Source organism: Dermochelys coriacea, chromosome 6 (genome assembly GCF_009764565.3).
Source record: "Dermochelys coriacea isolate rDerCor1 chromosome 6, rDerCor1.pri.v4, whole genome shotgun sequence".
NCBI lineage: Eukaryota > Metazoa > Chordata > Testudines > Dermochelyidae > Dermochelys > Dermochelys coriacea.
This window is the reverse complement of record NC_050073.1, coordinates 71,777,541-71,796,574: the sequence shown is the minus strand read 5'-3', so window position 1 is coordinate 71,796,574 and position 19,034 is coordinate 71,777,541. Positions and strand designations below refer to the sequence as shown.

Genomic DNA, 19,034 nt, shown 5'->3' with positions numbered 1-19,034 from the left:
ATCGACAAAGTCCTGTCAAAAATCAAAAGGGACGAGGTACAGGTCATTATAATCGCCCCAGCATTGATTCAGCATGCTCATGAACCTGGCTGTTGCAGCCTATGGCCACTTCCCAGCCACCTGGACCTACTCTCGCAGGATCACGGTCAACTCCTGCACCCAAACTTCGCCTTTCTCCGCCTCACAGCTTGGATGCTGCATGGCTGAATCCAGAGGAACAAACCAGCTCTAGTCGGGTACAGCAGGTTCTCTTGGAGAGCAGAAAGCCCTCTACCAGAGCAACTTACATGGCAAAGTGGAAGTGTTTCTCTTGCTGGGCTTCGGAGCAGAATATCTCCCCAACTGAGTTGTCTCTGCAGTCCATCCTGGATTACCTGCTTCACTTAAAGCACCAACGGCTTGACTTCTCTTTGATCAAGGTGTGCCTGGCTGCCATATCTGCCTTCCATCATCACATTCAGGGTAGGTCGATGTTCTCGCATGAGATGTTGATCAGGTTCTTGAAAGACTCTTTCCACCGGTCTGGGACCCTATTCCCCAGTGGGCCCTCAACCTGGTCCTCTCCAGGCTTATGGGTCTGCCCTTTGAACCTATGGCTTCTTGTTCCCTTTCCCACTTGTCGTGGAAGGTTGCATTACTTGTAGTTATTACCTCGGCGAGATGTGTTTCCAAAATTAAAGCCCTCACTTCAGAGGCCCCATACACAATATTTTACAAGGACCAATCTGGTCTTCCTGCCAACTGTGGTGTCGCACTTCCATGTCGACCAGGATATCTTCCTCCTGGTGTTCTGTCCCAAACCTCACATGACCAATGAGGAGAAGCAGCTGCACACTCTCTAGATGTCAGGAGCACCCTGGTGTTCAACCTGCAGCACACCAAGCCCTTCCGCAGATCGACCCAGCTCTTTGTCACAATAGCTGATAGGATGAAGGGCCTTCAGGTGTCTTCTCAGAGGATTTTGAATTGGATCACTACCTGCATCCGTACTTGTTAAGAGTTAACACAGGCTGTGCCTCCACCATAGTAAAGGCTCACTCAACTAAGGTGTAGGTGTCTTTAGCTCCCTTCCTGGTGCACATCCCTATCCAGGACATCTGCAGGGCCATGGCATGGTCTTTGGTATGCACATTCACAACATGTTACGCCGTCACCCAACAAGCCAGAGATGACGCTGGATTTGGCAGAGCTGTGTTGCAATTGACACATCCATGAACTCCTACCTGCCTCTGATGGTACTGCTTGGAAGTCACCTACAATGGAATGGACATGAGCAAGCACTCGAAGAAGAAAAGACAGTTACCTTTCATAACTGTTGTTCTTCGAGATGTGTTGCTCATGTCCATTCCATGACCCACCCTTCTTCCCCTCTGTTGGAGTTCCGCCAAGAAGAAACTGAGGGAGGGGGGAGCCGATGGCTCCTGATTCCTGAGTGATTCATACACACACCACTCCAGAGGGTGCCAGAGCCGGTCCCCTACGGATACCACTGGGGGGGAAACTTCCAGTACCAGTGCATGTGGCAAGTGCATATCTACAATGGAATGGGCATGAGCAACACATCTCGAAGAACAACAGTTACAAAAGGTAACAGTCTTTTTTGTAATCAAAATGATCTGTCAAACACCTTACAGAAGTCTAAGTATATTACATTAATGCTATTACCTTATATCAACCAAATTTGTAATATCAAAAAAATTGATTTGGAGAGCAAGAAATGCATGCTTTTAGAACACTTAAGAATTACAGTAACAGCAACTAAAAGCTGACTTAGATTAGGACTAACACTGCATTTTCTGTTCATTTAAATTTAAGCATTCTAGATACTGTGCAAACGCTGTATATTTCTGCAGTATGTTGTGAAGACCCCTTTAAATCTATACTTTTATTGTTGTTTGGGAACTTTTCAGGGGAGGACGGAGCAGGAATCATTTTTTTAAAACTACCATGGCAAAAAGGTACAAACCTGAATTGTCTAACACCAGTAGCCTGGACTTCCCAATTTGACACACAGATGGTAAATTAATTGGCACAAAAATTGAAGCATTGACTAGACTGGTACAAAAGTACTGAGTAACATTAAAGTTATGATATGAACCAAACAGTCATACTGAGCACAGGAATAGCTATGGCAAGGAGTCAGGTGAAAGAAAAACTCTGCGAGTGGTTCTAATTGAAGTGGTGGAGCAGGCTTATCTCCTGCAGAACAAGCAGGTTGGTGTTTCAGCCTCTGACTACACTCTACCCCAGGGTCTTGAGGGTGCAGCTGCAAAGTTGACTCCTGGGGGAAATTCTGTACCACTGCGCATGCAGAATTTGCACAGAAATTAATGTGCACATAGAATTTCCTTTTTCTCCAACAGAAATGGGCTGCAGAGCTACTGGCCGCCACTAGGAACTGCTGGACCTGGCAGACCCCAGCTCACAAATAGAAAATACTGCTCAGTGGGAGAGGGAGGGATCTGGAGGGTTCCTGGCACCTGCAGTTCCTCGCATGCCCTGAAGAAAGGCGGCAGCGTGTAGAAAACCACACACAAGCCTGGGACCCAGCATCAGGCTTTCTTTCCCTCTGGATCCTGAGCTCTGCGGGGTGTGGCTGTCTGGGCTGCAGGGGGACCTGCAGCTGGGGTCTGGGGGGAAGGGTGCGAGTGTCGGGGGAGGGGATGTAAGCATCTGGGCAAGGGTGGCCTGCACCTGTGCTTTGGGGGAGGAGGGGTTGTGAGTGTCTGGGATGGGGCAGGGTGGGGGGCACGGCTGGGGTATAGGTGATACAAGCCAAGTCTTGGCAGCAGGGCTGTGCATCTGGACTCTGTGGGGTAGGGAGTGCAGGTTTATGAGCTGGGGAGGCCCTCCGCTGGACTCTAGAGGAAGAGGGAGTATGAGAGTGTCTGAGCTGGGGGGGACCTGTGGCTGGGCTCTAGGAGGGCAGGAGGTGTCTGTCACCCCCCCAACCCTCTCGCTGGGTTCTGAAGGGGCGGGGGCAGAGAAACGGGTTTCTTTAGTCTCTACTCCTGGGGGAATTTTTTTTTTGTCTGTATTGTTACAGACATAGTTGCTGACAGGTATTTTGAAATAAATTACCAAAATAATTGAAACTGGCGTTGTTGTTTTAAAAAATAAAATTTGCAGAATTTAAAAATTCTGTGCACAATATTTTAAATGTTTTGGTGCGCAATTCCCCCAGGAGTAACAGTTAACATGGTGCTATAAAAATCCCCTCTGGGTAGGCCAAGGGGCAGATCTTTGAGTTCTGGTGGGGATGGGAGTGTATGGCTTTTCTTAATATTACCCAGTAATTCCCGTGTGAGTGTGTATATATATGTATATATTCCTATATATACATCTTACAGATAAATTCTTAACTTAAGGATTCAAAATGTTTTTTCCTCCCTATTCAGTTCTCCTCTCTTTTGAAGGATCTGAGCTATTCATCTGTGACACTCCTCCCTCCACTGTCTGAAAGACTATCTTGCTGTCACTGGGAATCTACTTGCCTGTAACAAAAAGACAGTAGGTCTCAAATATCAGAGATCTAGGCCATTATAGTACAACCCACAGCAGGATTTTTCCAGACTTTTTGACTTTCAGAGAAGATGATCTAAGCCTAAAGAAGGGAGACCACCCTTTTCTAGAACAGCCTTTTCACCTCTGTCTAAAACAATTCTGATGCTTTGATCAAGGGCCTCAAGTAATCTACCTTACTGAATCCTGTGCTGAACAATTCCATCCAGTCCCCTTTGGAGCTTGACTGTCCCACTTCTTCCCAGCCGGGGAATATATTTGTTTCAGACAGGTGGATTTTGGAAGTAATCAACATGGGGTATTCTATCCACTTCCATTCTATCTCCCTTCCCCCCCCCCCAGACCTCCTTCCCCATCCCTCTTCAGGGACCTCTCTCACTAAAATCTCTTGAAACAGAATGTCCAGTCTCTTACACTTGGGGGCAATCAAGCCAGTTCCCCCGGAGTTAGTTGGAAGAGAGTTCTATTCCAGCTATTCCCCAGTTCCCAAGAGGGGCAGAGTTGGGAGACCAATTCTCAACCTAAGAAACCTAAACCAACTACATCCTTTCTCAGCACTTCAGGATGGTGACATTAGCCACTATAAATCCCATCCCTAGATCCCGGAGACTGGTTCATTGCCCTCAATTTTCGGGACTTCTGCTTTCATGTAGAGATCCACCCATCCCACAAACACTTTCTACGATTCAGGATAAGCTCAGAACACTACCAGTAGAAGTCCTTCCCTTTGGGCTTTCCATAGTCCCGAGGCTCTTTGCAAAGCTTCTCTCAGTAGTGGTACCCCATTTACATCCATAGACATAGCAGCATTCCCATACATGGACAGTTGGCTCCTCAGGGGTTGATCAGCTCTAGAGGTCTAGCTGGCAACATCCAAGACTCTAGCCCTGTTTTAGACTCTGGGCCTTTGTATCCATCAAATTAAGTCTACATTGGCTCCAGTCTAAATAATAGACTTCACTGGAGCCTCTCTAGAGTTACTAGTCACCAGAGCCTATCTCCCCAAAGAGAGAGTCTCCACTCAGTCCAGTCTAACCTTGACAATACAGCCCAGCCTGCCAACTGTAAGGTCCTGCCTACAACTCTAGGGATACATGTCAGCCTCCATGTTTGTCAGAACTCGTGCGAGACTACACCTCAGGTGTCTTCAGCTATGGTTAAGATCTGAGCATAACCTGAACAGACAGTATCTTCAAATGTATCACAGTTCCTCAAAGTTCTGGACTTTCTCAGATGGTGGAAGGACCCACTGAAAGTTTGTGTGAGAACTCCATTCTCTCATTCCCCCACCGTCAATCATCACAACAGACGCTTCTCTTTTGGGGTGGGGTGCTTAGTTCCAGGGGACAGAGCCTAGGGCAAGTGCTCTGCACGAGAGAACATGCTCCATATCAACATTTTGGAGCTAAGAGCAATGAGGTATCTTTGCCAGCACTTCCTCAACACCATACAGGGCCAGTCTTTCAGGATTATGCTGGACAACATGGCAACGATGTATTCTATCAACCTGCAGGGCAGGAACTTCCATCAGGACCACATATGGGGAGCTCAAAGACTTGGTCTTCCACAGCATCTGACAGACCTGGAGTTTCCCAGAAGCAGATCTCTTTGCCACTCTGAAGAGCACAAAATGCCATTTCTTCTGCTCCAAGTGAGGATATGGCCACAACTCACTGGGAGACACCCTGATGACACCATGCCCTGTACCTTACGGAATGCTTATCCACCTCTACACCTTTAATCCTCAAGACCTAACTCCAAACTGCATCAGAAAAGAGTGAAGGTTATCTTCATAGCACTGTCCTGGGAAAGATACGTGTGGTACTCAAGCCTGCTACACCTCTTTGTGGCAAGACCTCACCAACTTCATCTCAGGAAGGATCTCCTGTTGCAGTGCTTGGGGACCTGATCCACTTCAATCCCTCTTTCTTGAACTTGACAACGTGGTTTCTAGATGGATTTCTAGTATGGAGCTAGACTATGTTCAAAAATGGAAGTGCTCCACTCCTGGTGTTCTCTTTAATCTTCTCAAGCCTCAGAGGTCCTGGTCTCCAAAATCCTTGCTACTTGTTGGATTTGAAAACCTGTCACTATGCTCAGAGTACATTTGGCCACCATTAAAGACTTTCACTCACCCATCAAAGGCTTTTCAGTCTTTACTCACCCTACTACAGCTAGATTCCTCAAGGATCTTAACAATCTTGTTTCCCCCTGTACAGAATCAGATCTCCCAGTTGGGACTTCGATTTGTTTCCTAATGCCCTAAGGAAACCTACCTTTGAACCAGTTCTCTCTCCCAGCTCTCCCTCAAGACTTCATTCCTCATTGCCATTGCCTCAGGTAGACAAACAGGAGAACTTGGTGCCCTTAAGGTTGGCCCGCTATATGCCATCTTTTATGACGAAAAGATACTATGCCCTCATTCTCACTTCCTCCCAAAGTTCTCTTCAGAATATCACATTAATCAGAAGATTAAACTCCCAGTATTCTATCCAAAACCTCATACCTCCACAAATGAGACTAGCCTACATACACTGCATGTCAGAAGGGCCCATGCCTTCTACCTTGATGAGACTAAGCTCTTCTGGGCCTCTCCTATTTGTATAATTTTCTGAGAGAATGAAGGGATAACCTATTTCCCCACACACAGACTGGGAAAGTGGGTTTCGGGGTGCATCTTTTTACTGGTTATGAATCTGCTGGGATGCAGTCCCCTCACAGAGTGGTAATACATTCCACTAGATCTCAGTCCACATATATAGCTCTATTGAAGGATGTTTCCATAACAGAAATGTGTAGGACTGTGACTTGGTCTTCCATTCATACCTTTGCCGAGCATTATACCATCATTCCTGTTTTCAGGGATGCTACTACCTTTGGTGATGCAATCTTCTGAACTGTCTTGGATGTGCCTCCTCAGCATCCACATCCTTGTTAAGTTACTGCTTGGGATTCTCCTACAGTGGAGCACCCATAAGGACATATACTCAAAAAAGAAGATAGTTGCCATATAGTAACTTGAGGTCTTTGAAATGATTTGTCCCTATGGGTGCTCCACCTCCTGTCCTCCTCCTCTCGGCTGTGGAGGCTCTCAACAGCTGAGAAGGAACTGAATGGCAGTGGGTCTTTGCCTCCTTATATCCCCTGCTTTGGAGGCACAAGGTGCTACTTTTGCACAAGCATGGGCCTGTGGTGGGGTGACTACCCCACACTCGCCCTGCAGGGTTTAATGCAGGCTAGATGGTACAATTAACCCATTAGGCAGCTGATTAAGGAACTTCAGCTGGTCAGGAATTTGTAGCCCAGGAGCTGAAAGGAGAAGTGGCAGCTGGGAAAAGGCAGTCACTCCGTGGGAAGAGGGAGGAGGCTTTGGGAAACTGGTAGGCCCAGGAAGAGCAGGGGAACCAGTAGTAGAAAGCAGACCAGGGATAGAACAGTGAGCCTAGAGAGAGAAGGCCCAGACTGCTGAGCTGAGGGTCCCTGGGCTAGCACCCAGAGAAGAGGGCAGGCCCGGGTTCCCCTCTCAGCCACTGGGCATGTGGCACTGAGGCAGTGGGTGAGGGGACTGCCTGACTATTGAGGAGTTAAACTTCCCCAGATGGGGGGAACATGGACAGTGACACAGCCAGAGGGCTGAGCCACAAAGAGGATGTTTCAGAGAAGCAGCCGTGTTAGTCTGTATCCGCAAAAAGAAAAGGAGGACTTGTGGCACCTTAGAAACTAACAAATTTATTTGAGCATAAGCTTTCGTGAGCATCCGATGAAGTGAGCTGTAGCTCACGAAAGCTTATGCTTAAATAAATTTGTTAGTCTCTAAGGTGCCACAAGTCCTCCTTTTCTTTTTAAAGAGGATGTTATAGTTCCTGAGCCTGCGAGAGGGGCAGCAAGTGGATAGCAGAGACAGAGTGACAGTGTGCAAACTACAGATGGGCATTGGCCTCGAAATTATCCCCAGAGTACCACGAGGGGGTGCCAGTCCGGTGGTGAGTGATGTGCCCTATGATAGTGCCCACGGACACTGCTTTGTATTCTCCAGTTGAGAGGGCACAAGAGTGCACACATCACTCACTGGAGCGCCTGTAGGGGCAAAACATCTCAAACTCAAGTTACTGTAAGATAAGTAACCTCTCCTTCCATCTCATCCAGAACTTCAAAGATCCAGAACATGATGCTTTTGTATACTTCAGATGCAGAGCTAATTTAAAGAAGAAATTATTTAAACATATATCTACCAAAAGGAGAGTTAAAAGTTCAGAGTCTTGCACTTTCTGTATCTTTTGGACATGCCAAAGCCCTTGATTTCCATCCAAAATGGAAAATTCTCATGTATTTTGAAGTTTAAATATGACTACCTCATCTGATCGTGTGCAGTAGTTTGTGTTTAATTGGCTTATTCAAATCTTTTTAGATCTCTACAAATCTTTAGCTTGTTCTGTTTTATTACAGTGACCACTATTAACCCAAACAGTTGAAGTTTGACCTTTTTCAATAACATCAGATTTTACCATCCAGTCAATTCTAGTTTTTAATTATATCTGTCAGTGCTAACAGAACTTTATATGGCATGTTGGGTGGTTGTTTTTTGGGAGGCAGCTAACTGGGATCTGCCTCATTCTGATTCACTACATCCTGTCCTCAATATATCCCAACTCATTAACCACCTCAGATTCTTTAAGATTATCTCCATTCTGTTCGGTAGATTGATCGTCTGCACATACCGACCACTGTTCAACCAAAGCACACTTCCTGTTCCACAATCTCAAGCTATGAGTGGGATTTATCCTGCAGATATGTTAATGTACATTTGCCACATGCTCTTAACCTTGTGCCCAGTTGTTTCATGTAAACTTAGTTCCAATATTGGATAATCATTAATAGTTTTGTGTATGCTTGCTGTGACTGCGTGGCACTCAGCTCCAGTATCTATTTTGAAATTCACTTTTTGTTCATTTATTTTCCTGTATAGCAAGCCAATCTATTAAACTTGCTTTCTAAACTTGAGACCCAAATAGTAATTCTGTTTGTGCATCATTACTCTCAGGACTTTTTCCTTCAGCAGTATGTCTGAGAGGTTTTTTTTCCTTCACAATTTGTAGTGAGAGCAATACAAATTTGCAAACACACAGTACAAGCTACTGTCAAAATAAAAAATAATTAACACCTTTGTGGACATTTCTAGAACAAATAGTATTGGAGACTGGACTAAACACTCCCTCCTAGAAGTGGTTCTTCCATGTCAGATTTGAAGTGCATGGGTGGGGTAGAGAGACTTGTATTGTTGCTGCCTATGCTGTAGTCATTCTGTGGATAGGGAATTTCATTCTTTTGGGCAGATTTACTTTGTCGGTACTGAAACGATTTAAAAAAAATATTGTTTGAGACCTTGTGAATGTTTCCTTCTAACATGATTCTTGTAAAATATTTATGTATATATTGGAAAGTTTGAAGATTTTATGGTTTGATATTGTAGAGATTTTTATGTAAATGTTAAATCCATATCAAGAACAGAATAAAAATGAATATTTCTATTTTAGGCAATTCAAGAAGATACTTCCAGTTCATTAAAAGATCACCTTTTCCAACATGAAACCGTACTAACCAGCGAACCTTATAAAAGTCCAAATATAAGATCCTCGACATTTGAGGAATTGAACTCTAGAAGAGCCTACTTTCCCAGCCAACCCAACCAGGTAAGAGATTTCCAACCGGGGAAGGCATGGTATTACCAGATACGATTTTTACCACGTGAAACTGTAGTTGTTACCAGCCTGGGAAAGACTAGTTAGTTCCAGTTCAAGGCATTTTCTATTTTAAAGACTGTTTTGTTAATGCATATCACATTACACTTTGTTTTAGTTACATATTCAAATTGTGATTACCTAATGCAGTAGATTCGGAGACTGATTTTAAAATTATACAAATAAAACGTAAAACTGGAGTAGGTGTAAACTAATATATTTAATATGATATTGAACATCAGACTGTGTTTTATTTCAGTATTTTCTGAAGTTACACATGTTATGATTCATTTCAATTTTAAATATTATATATACTGCAAAACTATTATTTAAATTGCTAGATATTTTTCAGTAATTTTCATTAGTATATTCTAATTTTATTTTTTCCAATTTCAACTGGTATTTGCCAGTGCCCTGTCCTAACCTAGTTTTTTCCCAGGAAATTGCCAACCCTGCTTCCAACCATAGAAACATTTCTTGTTTCACTTATCATGTAATTCTATATTAGTCATTTAATCCAACACTACATAGGTATGGCTGGGATGACACTTGAATTATAAGCCCCTATATGTACGTACTGCAGTCCTTACTTTCTGAAATGTGGTAGATATATCCTCTTTGGATGAAATGTCAAAGGATTATAATACATAATACATAATGTTAAAGGATTATAATACATAATACATATTATAATACATGAGTTGGTTGAGTTCAGGATCCTGACGCAGGGAAGAAAGGTAAGCAGCAGGATACGGACCCTGGACTTCAGGAAAGCAGACTTTGACTCCCTCAGGGAACAGATGGCCAGGATCCCCTGGGGGACTAACATGAAAGGGAAGGGAGTCCAGGAGAGCTGGCTGTATTTCAAGGAATCCCTGTTGAGGTTACAGGGACAAACCATCCCGATGAGTCGAAAGAATAGTAAATATGGCAGGCGACCAGCTTGGCTTAATGGTGAAATCCTAGCGGATCTTAAACATAAAAAAGAAGCTTACAAGAAGTGGAAGGTTGGACATATGACCAGGGAAGAGTATAAAAATATTGCTCGGGCATGTAGGAAAGATATCAGGAGGGCCAAATCGCACCTGGAGCTGCAGCTAGCAAGAGATGTCAAGAGTAACAAGAAGGGTTTCTTCAGGTATGTTGGCAACAAGAAGAAAGCCAAGGAAAGTGTGGGCCCCTTACTGAATGACGGAGGCAAGCTAGTGACAGAGGATGTGGAAAAAGCTAATGTACTCAATGCTTTTTTTGCCTCTGTTTTCACTAACAAGGTCAGCTCCCAGACTGCTGTGCTGGGCATCACAAAATGGGGAAGAGATGGCCAGCCCTCTGTAGAGATAGAGGTGGTTAGGGACTATTTAGAAAAGCTGGACGTGCACAAGTCCATGGGGCCGGACGAATTGCATCCGAGAGTGCTGAGGGAATTGGCGGCTGTGATTGCAGAGCCCTTGGCCGTTATCTTTGAAAACTCGTGGCGAACGGGGGAAGTCCCGGATGACTGGAAAAAGGCTAATGTAGTGCCCATCTTTAAAAAAGGGAAGAAGGAGGATCCTGGGAACTACAGGCCGGTCAGCCTCACCTCAGTCCCTGGAAAAATCACGGAGCAGGTCCTCAAAGAATCAATCCTGAAGCACTTAGAGGAGAGGAAAGTGATCAGGAACAGTCAGCATGGATTCACCAAGGGAAGGTCATGCCTGACTAATCTAATCGCCTTTTATGATGAGATTACTGGTTCTGTGGATGAAGGGAAAGCAGTGGATGTATTGTTTCTTGACTTTAGCAAAGCTTTTGACACGGTCTCCCACAGCATTCTTGTCAGCAAGTTAAGGAAGTATGGGCTGGATGAATGCACTATAAGGTGGGTAGAAAGCTGGCTAGATTGTCGGGCTCAACGGGTAGTGATCAATGGCTCCATGTCTAGTTGGCAGCCGGTGTCAAGTGGAGTGCCCCAGGGGTCGGTCCTGGGGCCCGTTTTGTTCAATATCTTCATAAATGATCTGGAGGATGGTGTGGATTGCACTCTCAGCAAATTTGCGGATGATACTAAACTGGGAGGAGTGGTAGATACGCTGGAGGGGAGGGATAGGATACAGAAGGACCTAGACAAATTGGAAGATTGGGCCAAAAGAAATCTAATGAGGTTCAATAAGGATAAGTGCAGGGTCCTGCACTTAGGATGGAAGAATCCAATGCACCGCTACAGACTAGGGACCGAATGGCTCGGCAGCAGTTCTGCGGAAAAGGACCTAGGGGTGACAGTGGACGAGAAGCTGGATATGAGTCAGCAGTGTGCCCTTGTTGCCAAGAAGGCCAATGGCATTTTGGGATGTATAAGTAGGGGCATAGCGAGCAGATCGAGGGACGTGATCGTTCCCCTCTATTCGACACTGGTGAGGCCTCATCTGGAGTACTGTGTCCAGTTTTGGGCCCCACACTACAAGAAGGATGTGGATAAATTGGAAAGAGTACAGCGAAGGGCAACAAAAATGATTAGGGGTCTAGAGCACATGACTTATGAGGAGAGGCTGAGGGAGCTGGGATTGTTTAGTCTGCAGAAGAGAAGAATGAGGGGGGATTTGATAGCTGCTTTCAACTACCTGAAAGGGGGTTTCAAAGAGGATGGCTCTAGACTGTTCTCAATGGTAGCAGATGACAGAACGAGGAGTAATGGTCTCAAGTTGCAATGGGGGAGGTTTAGATTGGATATTAGGAAAAACTTTTTCACTAAGAGGGTGGTGAAACACTGGAATGCGTTACCTAGGGAGGTGGTAGAATCTCCTTCCTTAGAGGTTTTTAAGGTCAGGCTTGACAAAGCCCTGGCTAGGATGATTTAACTGGGACTTGGTCCTGCTTTGAGCAGGGGGTTGGACTAGATGACCTTCTGGGGTCCCTTCCAACCCTGATATTCTATGATTCTATGATTTTTACCTCACAAAGGACGTTTTGGAGGTTAAGTTTTGTAAAATTGTTTAGCCATCCCTGAGTTAACCAGATTAGGTGAAAAACCATTATTTCCACATTCTGAATTTTTTTCAAGTCTTTATTACACATTTCTGTGTTTTGATAACCCATTTAATTTTGAAACTTTTAATTTGCCATGGTCTTAGTCCTCAGTGAAACAACATTTTTGGCAAGTACAGAAAAACTGTTTTGGTTAGAAATTATAAATAAATGTATTCCTGGGGGGTATTGCAGAGAGTATTTTTCTAATTAATATTATTAGAGAAACTTCATTTATAGCATCGTAAGCAGTCAGTGACCAGGAAATGATGATTGGTACAACATGAAAACAATATATAAATTGTACATGAATAGTATTAAATAGTTAGAAAAGGAAAAGACCACTGACCCAGGAAAAGGCACTTTACTGATTCAAATGTTAAAATATACTTTCCAAAACATAGTGTTACATACAATATTAAGACTAAGGAAAATACTGACCTTAGTCTTCCAATATGATGTATGCATTTAGCTGCTGCTGCTTAAGTGTCAAATCATCAAGGTTTTAATAGACAGGATAGAAGTAGTAAGCATTTTTATTGACTTGGGTAACAAATTTATTATAGAGGACTATATGCCAAGATGTTTTGGGGAACTTTTTACTAGGGAAACTCTAGAGAGTATGTCCATAACATGTACTGAAAATATGGAAGTTCAAATAATAATTCAGTGAATTTTATTAGAATGTACTTCTGTCCCTGGAAAAAGCATAAGAAGGGAGCCCTCTAATACATTAGGTATTCTTCCAAAGAAAGATACGCTCCCTTTCACAAACTTGTATCAACTAGTGCAGGAGTTGACTAATTACCCAAAAGTAGTAAAATAAACCTTCTTCTTTGATTTGAAAGACAGTCCTATCTGGAGAAATAGGCAAAGGATTGGGAATCATGAGTTTCTGAGTTTGTCTTGGTTCTGCTGCTGACTCATCGTCTCCTTGATAAGTCACCAGACCTTTCTGTCTCAGTCCCCGTAGTTGTGAAGTGGGGATATGTGCCTACCCCCATCAAAGGAGTATTTTAAATATTACTTAATGTCTTTACTGTGCTTTGAACATATGTCTCTATAAAAATGCTTTATTATAGATTTTTACATGAAGTACTAACATTAAAATCTAAACTGTAGATAATCAATGGAAACTGAGGTAATCTTAGATTCCTAAAGCATTCCTTTCAAACCTAAGGACCAGTTGCATCCTTCACATCCCTCTTTAGCATAAACCCTCAAGAGTCCCATTTAGAGCGTGGAATATCGTTGATTTTTATTGGTTCTAGATTTTTTCATTTACAGAATTATAGAAAGATTAATGTATATTTCTCCTGACTTTAATGTGCAGGGCTTCAGTTATGTATACACTAATATGTATGTGCCGTTCTGCATAATGAGGTAAATGCCAGTAAGTGTTTTATTTTGATCATATATACATATATTCAAACAAACTCTCTTGGGGTGCAGGGATATTTTAACCATCCATTGAATAAATTATAGATTTTTTTCTTGACCATAGCATACAAAACTGCTTAGTGTAGTGTTATGATTAAGCATTTTAATGGACAAGAGTAAAGAAATTCAGCCATAACCCAACCCTTCATGTATAATTGTGTATTCAGCCTACCATTGTAGGCTGACTGCAAACTAAGCAGAGTTGGATCTGCCCACTTTGTTGGATGGGACACCGTGTAGGAAGACGTGGGAAATGTACAGTACTCAACAAATGTCCAAGCCTAGTTTGGATGTGCTGCCTTTCAAACAAAATGCAACATTAAGGCCCTGACCACAGTGAAGCTGTTAATCTCTTGGTACTTCTAGCAAGACTAAGCACATTAGCACCAGTGTTCCAACTAATTTTCAGCTGGGTAATTTTATTAATGAAATTCTCGCTGGAGTTCCAATTTGTTATAGTATTCTTTCTCACTCTCTCTTTTCAAACTGCTGTGTAGTGTTGCTACATGGTATTAGGAAGAGACCATGTTTCACTACTGGGCGATGTGAATCCTGAAATATATAAATGTAGGTGCAAGTATATACTCTGACATTGAGTTAGAGAATGGGATTGTTCTGAATGAAAGGCACGCTGTAAACATAATTTATTTGGCCAACAGTGTTTTGTACATAACTGATCCTGGGTCATACTCTGTTGTAGTCTTCTTTTTACTTCCTGCTTTTGAATTATTTAAAAGGACACTATCAAGGTGTTTCACCTAGCTTTAAAATTACTTCATCCTCTTCATGTATAAAACCTTCGGAAGTTCACTACTAAAACTTATTTCTGATAGGTATTTTCCCTGCTCCCTTGCCCACTGATTTGTTATTAGGTTGCTATTGCGGTGGACTGCTGCCAAGTTTTTAATATATCAGCATTGAAGCATTTGAGCAGGTGGTAGATTTGGGGGTGATTTGGGGAAGAAGTGGGTATAGTATCCATGTGTATGAATGAATGAATAAATAAAAACAAGCTTTACAAACAAAGGGGGAAGGAAAAAAGGTCAAATTTCAGGACTGTTAACCCTAATCAAGTCCTTCATGCTTTATTAGTTAACCAGTTTTTTTAAGGAATGATTTATTTCCGTTTAATTAGAATGCATTTTCAGCATGTTGTGTGGGTGAAGGACCCCTTTAGAGGGAAATGTGTGATAGAGTAATACACTTCTAAGGAAAAAATGAACAGATTTATGACAAGTGTGCAGTAAATATTTAAAAAATAACTGATTTATCCATATCCAGTTCTGGTGCTAAAATCATAAATTCTTCTGTTCAGAAACTTTCCTAATCTTTAGGGATATCTCTGCTTCCATGAGCAGAAGGGGTCCCTTCTTTTTTTCATTTAATGTTTCCTACTCCTTGAATTACAAGATAGGGCAACTAGAAGTTCTTTATCTGCTTATTCAGTTCCATTCATTATTTCGTATGCCTTTGTCTTATTTGTCTTTTCTTTATGGTAAACAGTCCCAATCTCTTACAATATCCTTTCTGGGTTAAGGTGACCTCTGGAATACTGGAATTCAGTACTGGTCACCCCAGTTTCAGAAAGTATATTGCAGAGTTAGAGGGAGTTCAGAAACTAGCAACAAGATGATTAGGGGCATGGAAAAATTCTCACATAGACTGTAAATATTGGGATTGTTTACTTTAGAGATCAAACAAATAAGAGGGGACATGAAAAAAGTATACAACAGTAATGAATGGTATTGAGAAATTAGATCAGGAACTTCTGTTCTCCATGTCTAATATACGAACACAAGGGGACATCCAATGAAACTGAAAGGTAGCAGACTCAAAACTGATGAAAGGAAATACTTTTTCAAATGGCTGAATGGGTGAAAGTTACTGGTTAAGCATCTGGAACTAGTTTGTTGAAGTGCTAAACCAGCTTTTGACAGCAGTAGCCTTTTCTGCAAGGGCAGAGAGAATATTTTCTTCATGTCAGTTTACTGAACTATTTCAGTTCTATAACTATTTATTTCTTTCAGACTGTTAAGAAACCAATTGGGATTTGAAAAAGCAAGGAAGCTTGTTTTCCAATGTGTTAATAAAAACTAGATGTGAATGGATGAGATCAACTAGTTTTAAAATCTTGAAGGCCATAGTGATCAGAAGCAATGGTTCAGTTCACTAATTACAGATATGTCCTTTTGTTTAATAAATCAGTTATAAATAAGGCTACATTTTAGTCAGGTATTTTTAGTAATAGTTATGGACAGGTCACCGGCAGTAAACAAAAATTCACAGCCCATGACCTGTCCATGACTTTTACTATATACCCCTAACTAAAACTTGGGCAGGAGGCTGCAGGTGCTCTGAAGGGATGGTCCAGAGGGAGTGTGGATGCTCTGGGTAGGTGGCCTGGGACCCCTGCTGGGTAGGTGGGCTGCATGTGGCCCAGGACCCCCACTGGTGCTGGGAGGGAGGGGCTGGGAGTGGTGCACGGCCCAGGACCCCCAGTGGTGCTGGGGGGAGGGTTGGTGGGGCTGGCAGGCTCTCTACCCAACTCCGCATGTCCCTGTAGCTTCTAGGGGGAGGGAAGACCAGGGGGACTCCGCACGCTGCTCCTGCCACAAGCTGGAAACCGCAGCCAATGGGAGCTGCGGGGGCAGGACCTGCGGGCAATGCGCGGAGCCCCCTGGCCCTTCCGCCTAGGAGCTGCAGAGACATGCTGGGGGGAGCCACCCACCCCGAGGTAAGCGCCACCCCTCACCCCAACCCCCTGCCCCTAGCCCTGAGCCCCCTCTTACACACCCAGACGGTTGCTGCTGCCCGGCTCGGGCAGTCCCTGAGCCAGCACCAGACACTTCAGAAATCACGGAAAGTCCCAGAAAGTCTCCAGCACATTTAATCATAGTTGCCAACTTTCACGTGGTAAATAAGCACTCCGACTTTCACAATAAGCCAAAAATCAAGCAAATCCAATTTCAAAACAAGCCAATCCCTAAGAACCCCAACACTATGTGACTAAATACCCCCTCCCCCCCCCCCCGCATGCAGTCTGGGACTGCAGTGGGCCTGCTATGCACCCTGTATTCTCTCCCCGCTTGCCAGGAGCCAATCAAAAAAAAAAAAAAAAAAGCAACAAGCTACAAGCCAAAAACTAGCCAACAAGCAACTCATGCCAATTAAGCCAAAAACAAGCCCAATTTCTGCGGTTTTTTCCATGGATTTGGCATGTGATTTAAGGTTGAACTAATAAAAAAAAAAAAAAAAGCTGGTTTTGCCCATTGAATTCTAATTTCCATCCAAATAGAGCTCAACACAAATCACAAATAAAAAATTAATCTAGTAAATAAGAAATGGATCATATATCCATTTTACAAAAATGTATCCATTTTATAAAATATTGTAAAAATTAAGAATCTGAAAAAATATATTCATCTATATAATTGTTTAAAGAAATATGTATAGATACAGTATATCTTTCTGGTTAGCAAAAAGGATCAAATTTAATGCAAAGGCTCTATTTAGTTGCAGATCAGCATGGTTACAGACAAATGAGATTCAGCTTTTCTTTAGGAAAATGCCTAAAGTGCAAATGCAGAGCAAGATTAAAATCAATTATTTAAATGAAAGTTTCCTGCTTCCTAATTTAATCATGACTACCGTCAGTGATTTAAATTGCTTTCATTTAAATCAGGGGCGGGAAAACTTTTTTGGCCTGAGGGCCACATTGGGTTTCGGAAATTGTATGGAGGGCTGGTTAGGGGAGGTTGTGCCTCCCCAAACAGCCAGGCATGGCCCAGTCCTCCTCCTCCATTCCCCCCCCCCCCGCCCGGGACTCCTGCCCCATCAAACCCCCCCCCCCCCCATTCCCTGACAGCCCCCTCGCCTCCCCATCCAACCTCTCCTCTCATTCCTGACTGCCCCCACCCCCCGGGACCCCGCCCCATCTAACCACACCTCCCTGCCACCCTATCCAACACACACTCCTTCCTGACTGCTCCCCGGGGACCCCTGCCCTCATTCAGCCCCCCCTGTTCCCTGCCCTCTGACCACCCTGACACCATCCACACCCCTGACCACCACGCCGAACTCCCCTGCTCTCTATGCAACCCTCCCTGCCCCCTTACCGTGCTGCCTGGAGCACCAGTGGCTGGTGGCTGCGCAGCACAGAGCCTTGGGTCAGGCCAGGCTCTGCAGCTGCGCTGCCCCAGGAGCTTGCAGCCCCACCAACCAGAGCATTGCGCTGGTGGTGCAGTGAGCTGAGGCTGCAGGGGAGGGGGAACAGTGGGGAAGGGGCTGTGGGCTAGCATCCCAGGCCAGGAGCTCAGGGGCCAGGCAGGAGGGTCCCACAGGCCAGATGTGGCCCGCGGGCCATAGTTTGCTCACCTCTGATTTAAATCTATCCACCCTGCACAGGATGTTGTGGAAGTCAAGAATTTAGCAAGATTCAAAGAAAGATTGGATATTTTGTATGGCTAACAAGAATAGAACTATTGTAGATACTAAAACACTTCATAAAGAATATAAAACTTCATGCTTCCTGGGGAGCAGTTATCACATACGTGTACTGTGGGTTTTCTTCCACCTCCTCTGAAGTGTATGTTGCTGTAGAGGAATCCCCAGTTGGAGACACCTGAACAAGCAGGTGCCAATGCCAGGCCTCAAGCCTACACCGTGACTGTATTGCCACAGGCCTTTCCCTTCGTTTACTTCACTCTTCCATAGAGGTCCTTCTATATAATACCTTCAGACCTTGAACAACATAGTTCTCCCCAAAGTTCCCTTGCCTTCTTTTCTGCATGTCTCTAGGCCTCTTAACAGGTCGTTCCCACAGCCCGTTCTTTCTGCTGCCCTAGCTGCCTTAATGGAGAGCCCCACTCCAGGTTTTTCCTTATGTCTAATGTTTCTTAGGGCCATTGTGGAGAGCATAAAGCACAAACTGCTCCCATGAGGCGCTAAAGACAGAACTATAAAATTTTATGTAGTGCTACCTTTCCCAGCATTTGTTGCTATCCCACTCCCCATTCTGGGCTGAAGTCAGGTATATATGCTTGCCATTAAAGACTCAGCACCACTACAGTACCTTAAATTTCTGTTGCTATATTTTGATGACTGTGCCCTGCAGCTTTTCAAAAATTGCCCTCTCTATCTTGCTCTACAATATTAGTGTGTTTACCATTGGCAAGGTTGGCTGATTCTGAACTTTATTCCATGGAGCCAACTAAATATTCATGAATCTCAAGTATTTCAGCAGAAGTTAACTTCCCCTATAATTGAGGGACTTGTTTGCTGTTGGCAGCGATGGGAAAGGATTGTTTGCTTTTAATCGTTGCTCATAAACTAAAA

At 43.7% G+C, this 19,034-nt stretch overlaps 1 protein-coding gene across 2 annotated transcripts in view; it reads left to right on the top strand.

Moving 5' to 3' along the window:
- SPRED1 (sprouty related EVH1 domain containing 1) overlaps nucleotides 1–19,034 on the top strand; it is a 123,287-nt gene that overhangs the window by 99,710 nt on the left and 4,543 nt on the right. For both annotated transcript variants that reach the window (XM_038405635.2, XM_043515996.1), the window contains one exon: nucleotides 9,057–9,212. In XM_038405635.2, coding sequence (XP_038261563.1) covers nucleotides 9,057–9,212 — 156 coding nt within the window. The remainder of the gene's footprint in view (nucleotides 1–9,056; nucleotides 9,213–19,034) is intronic.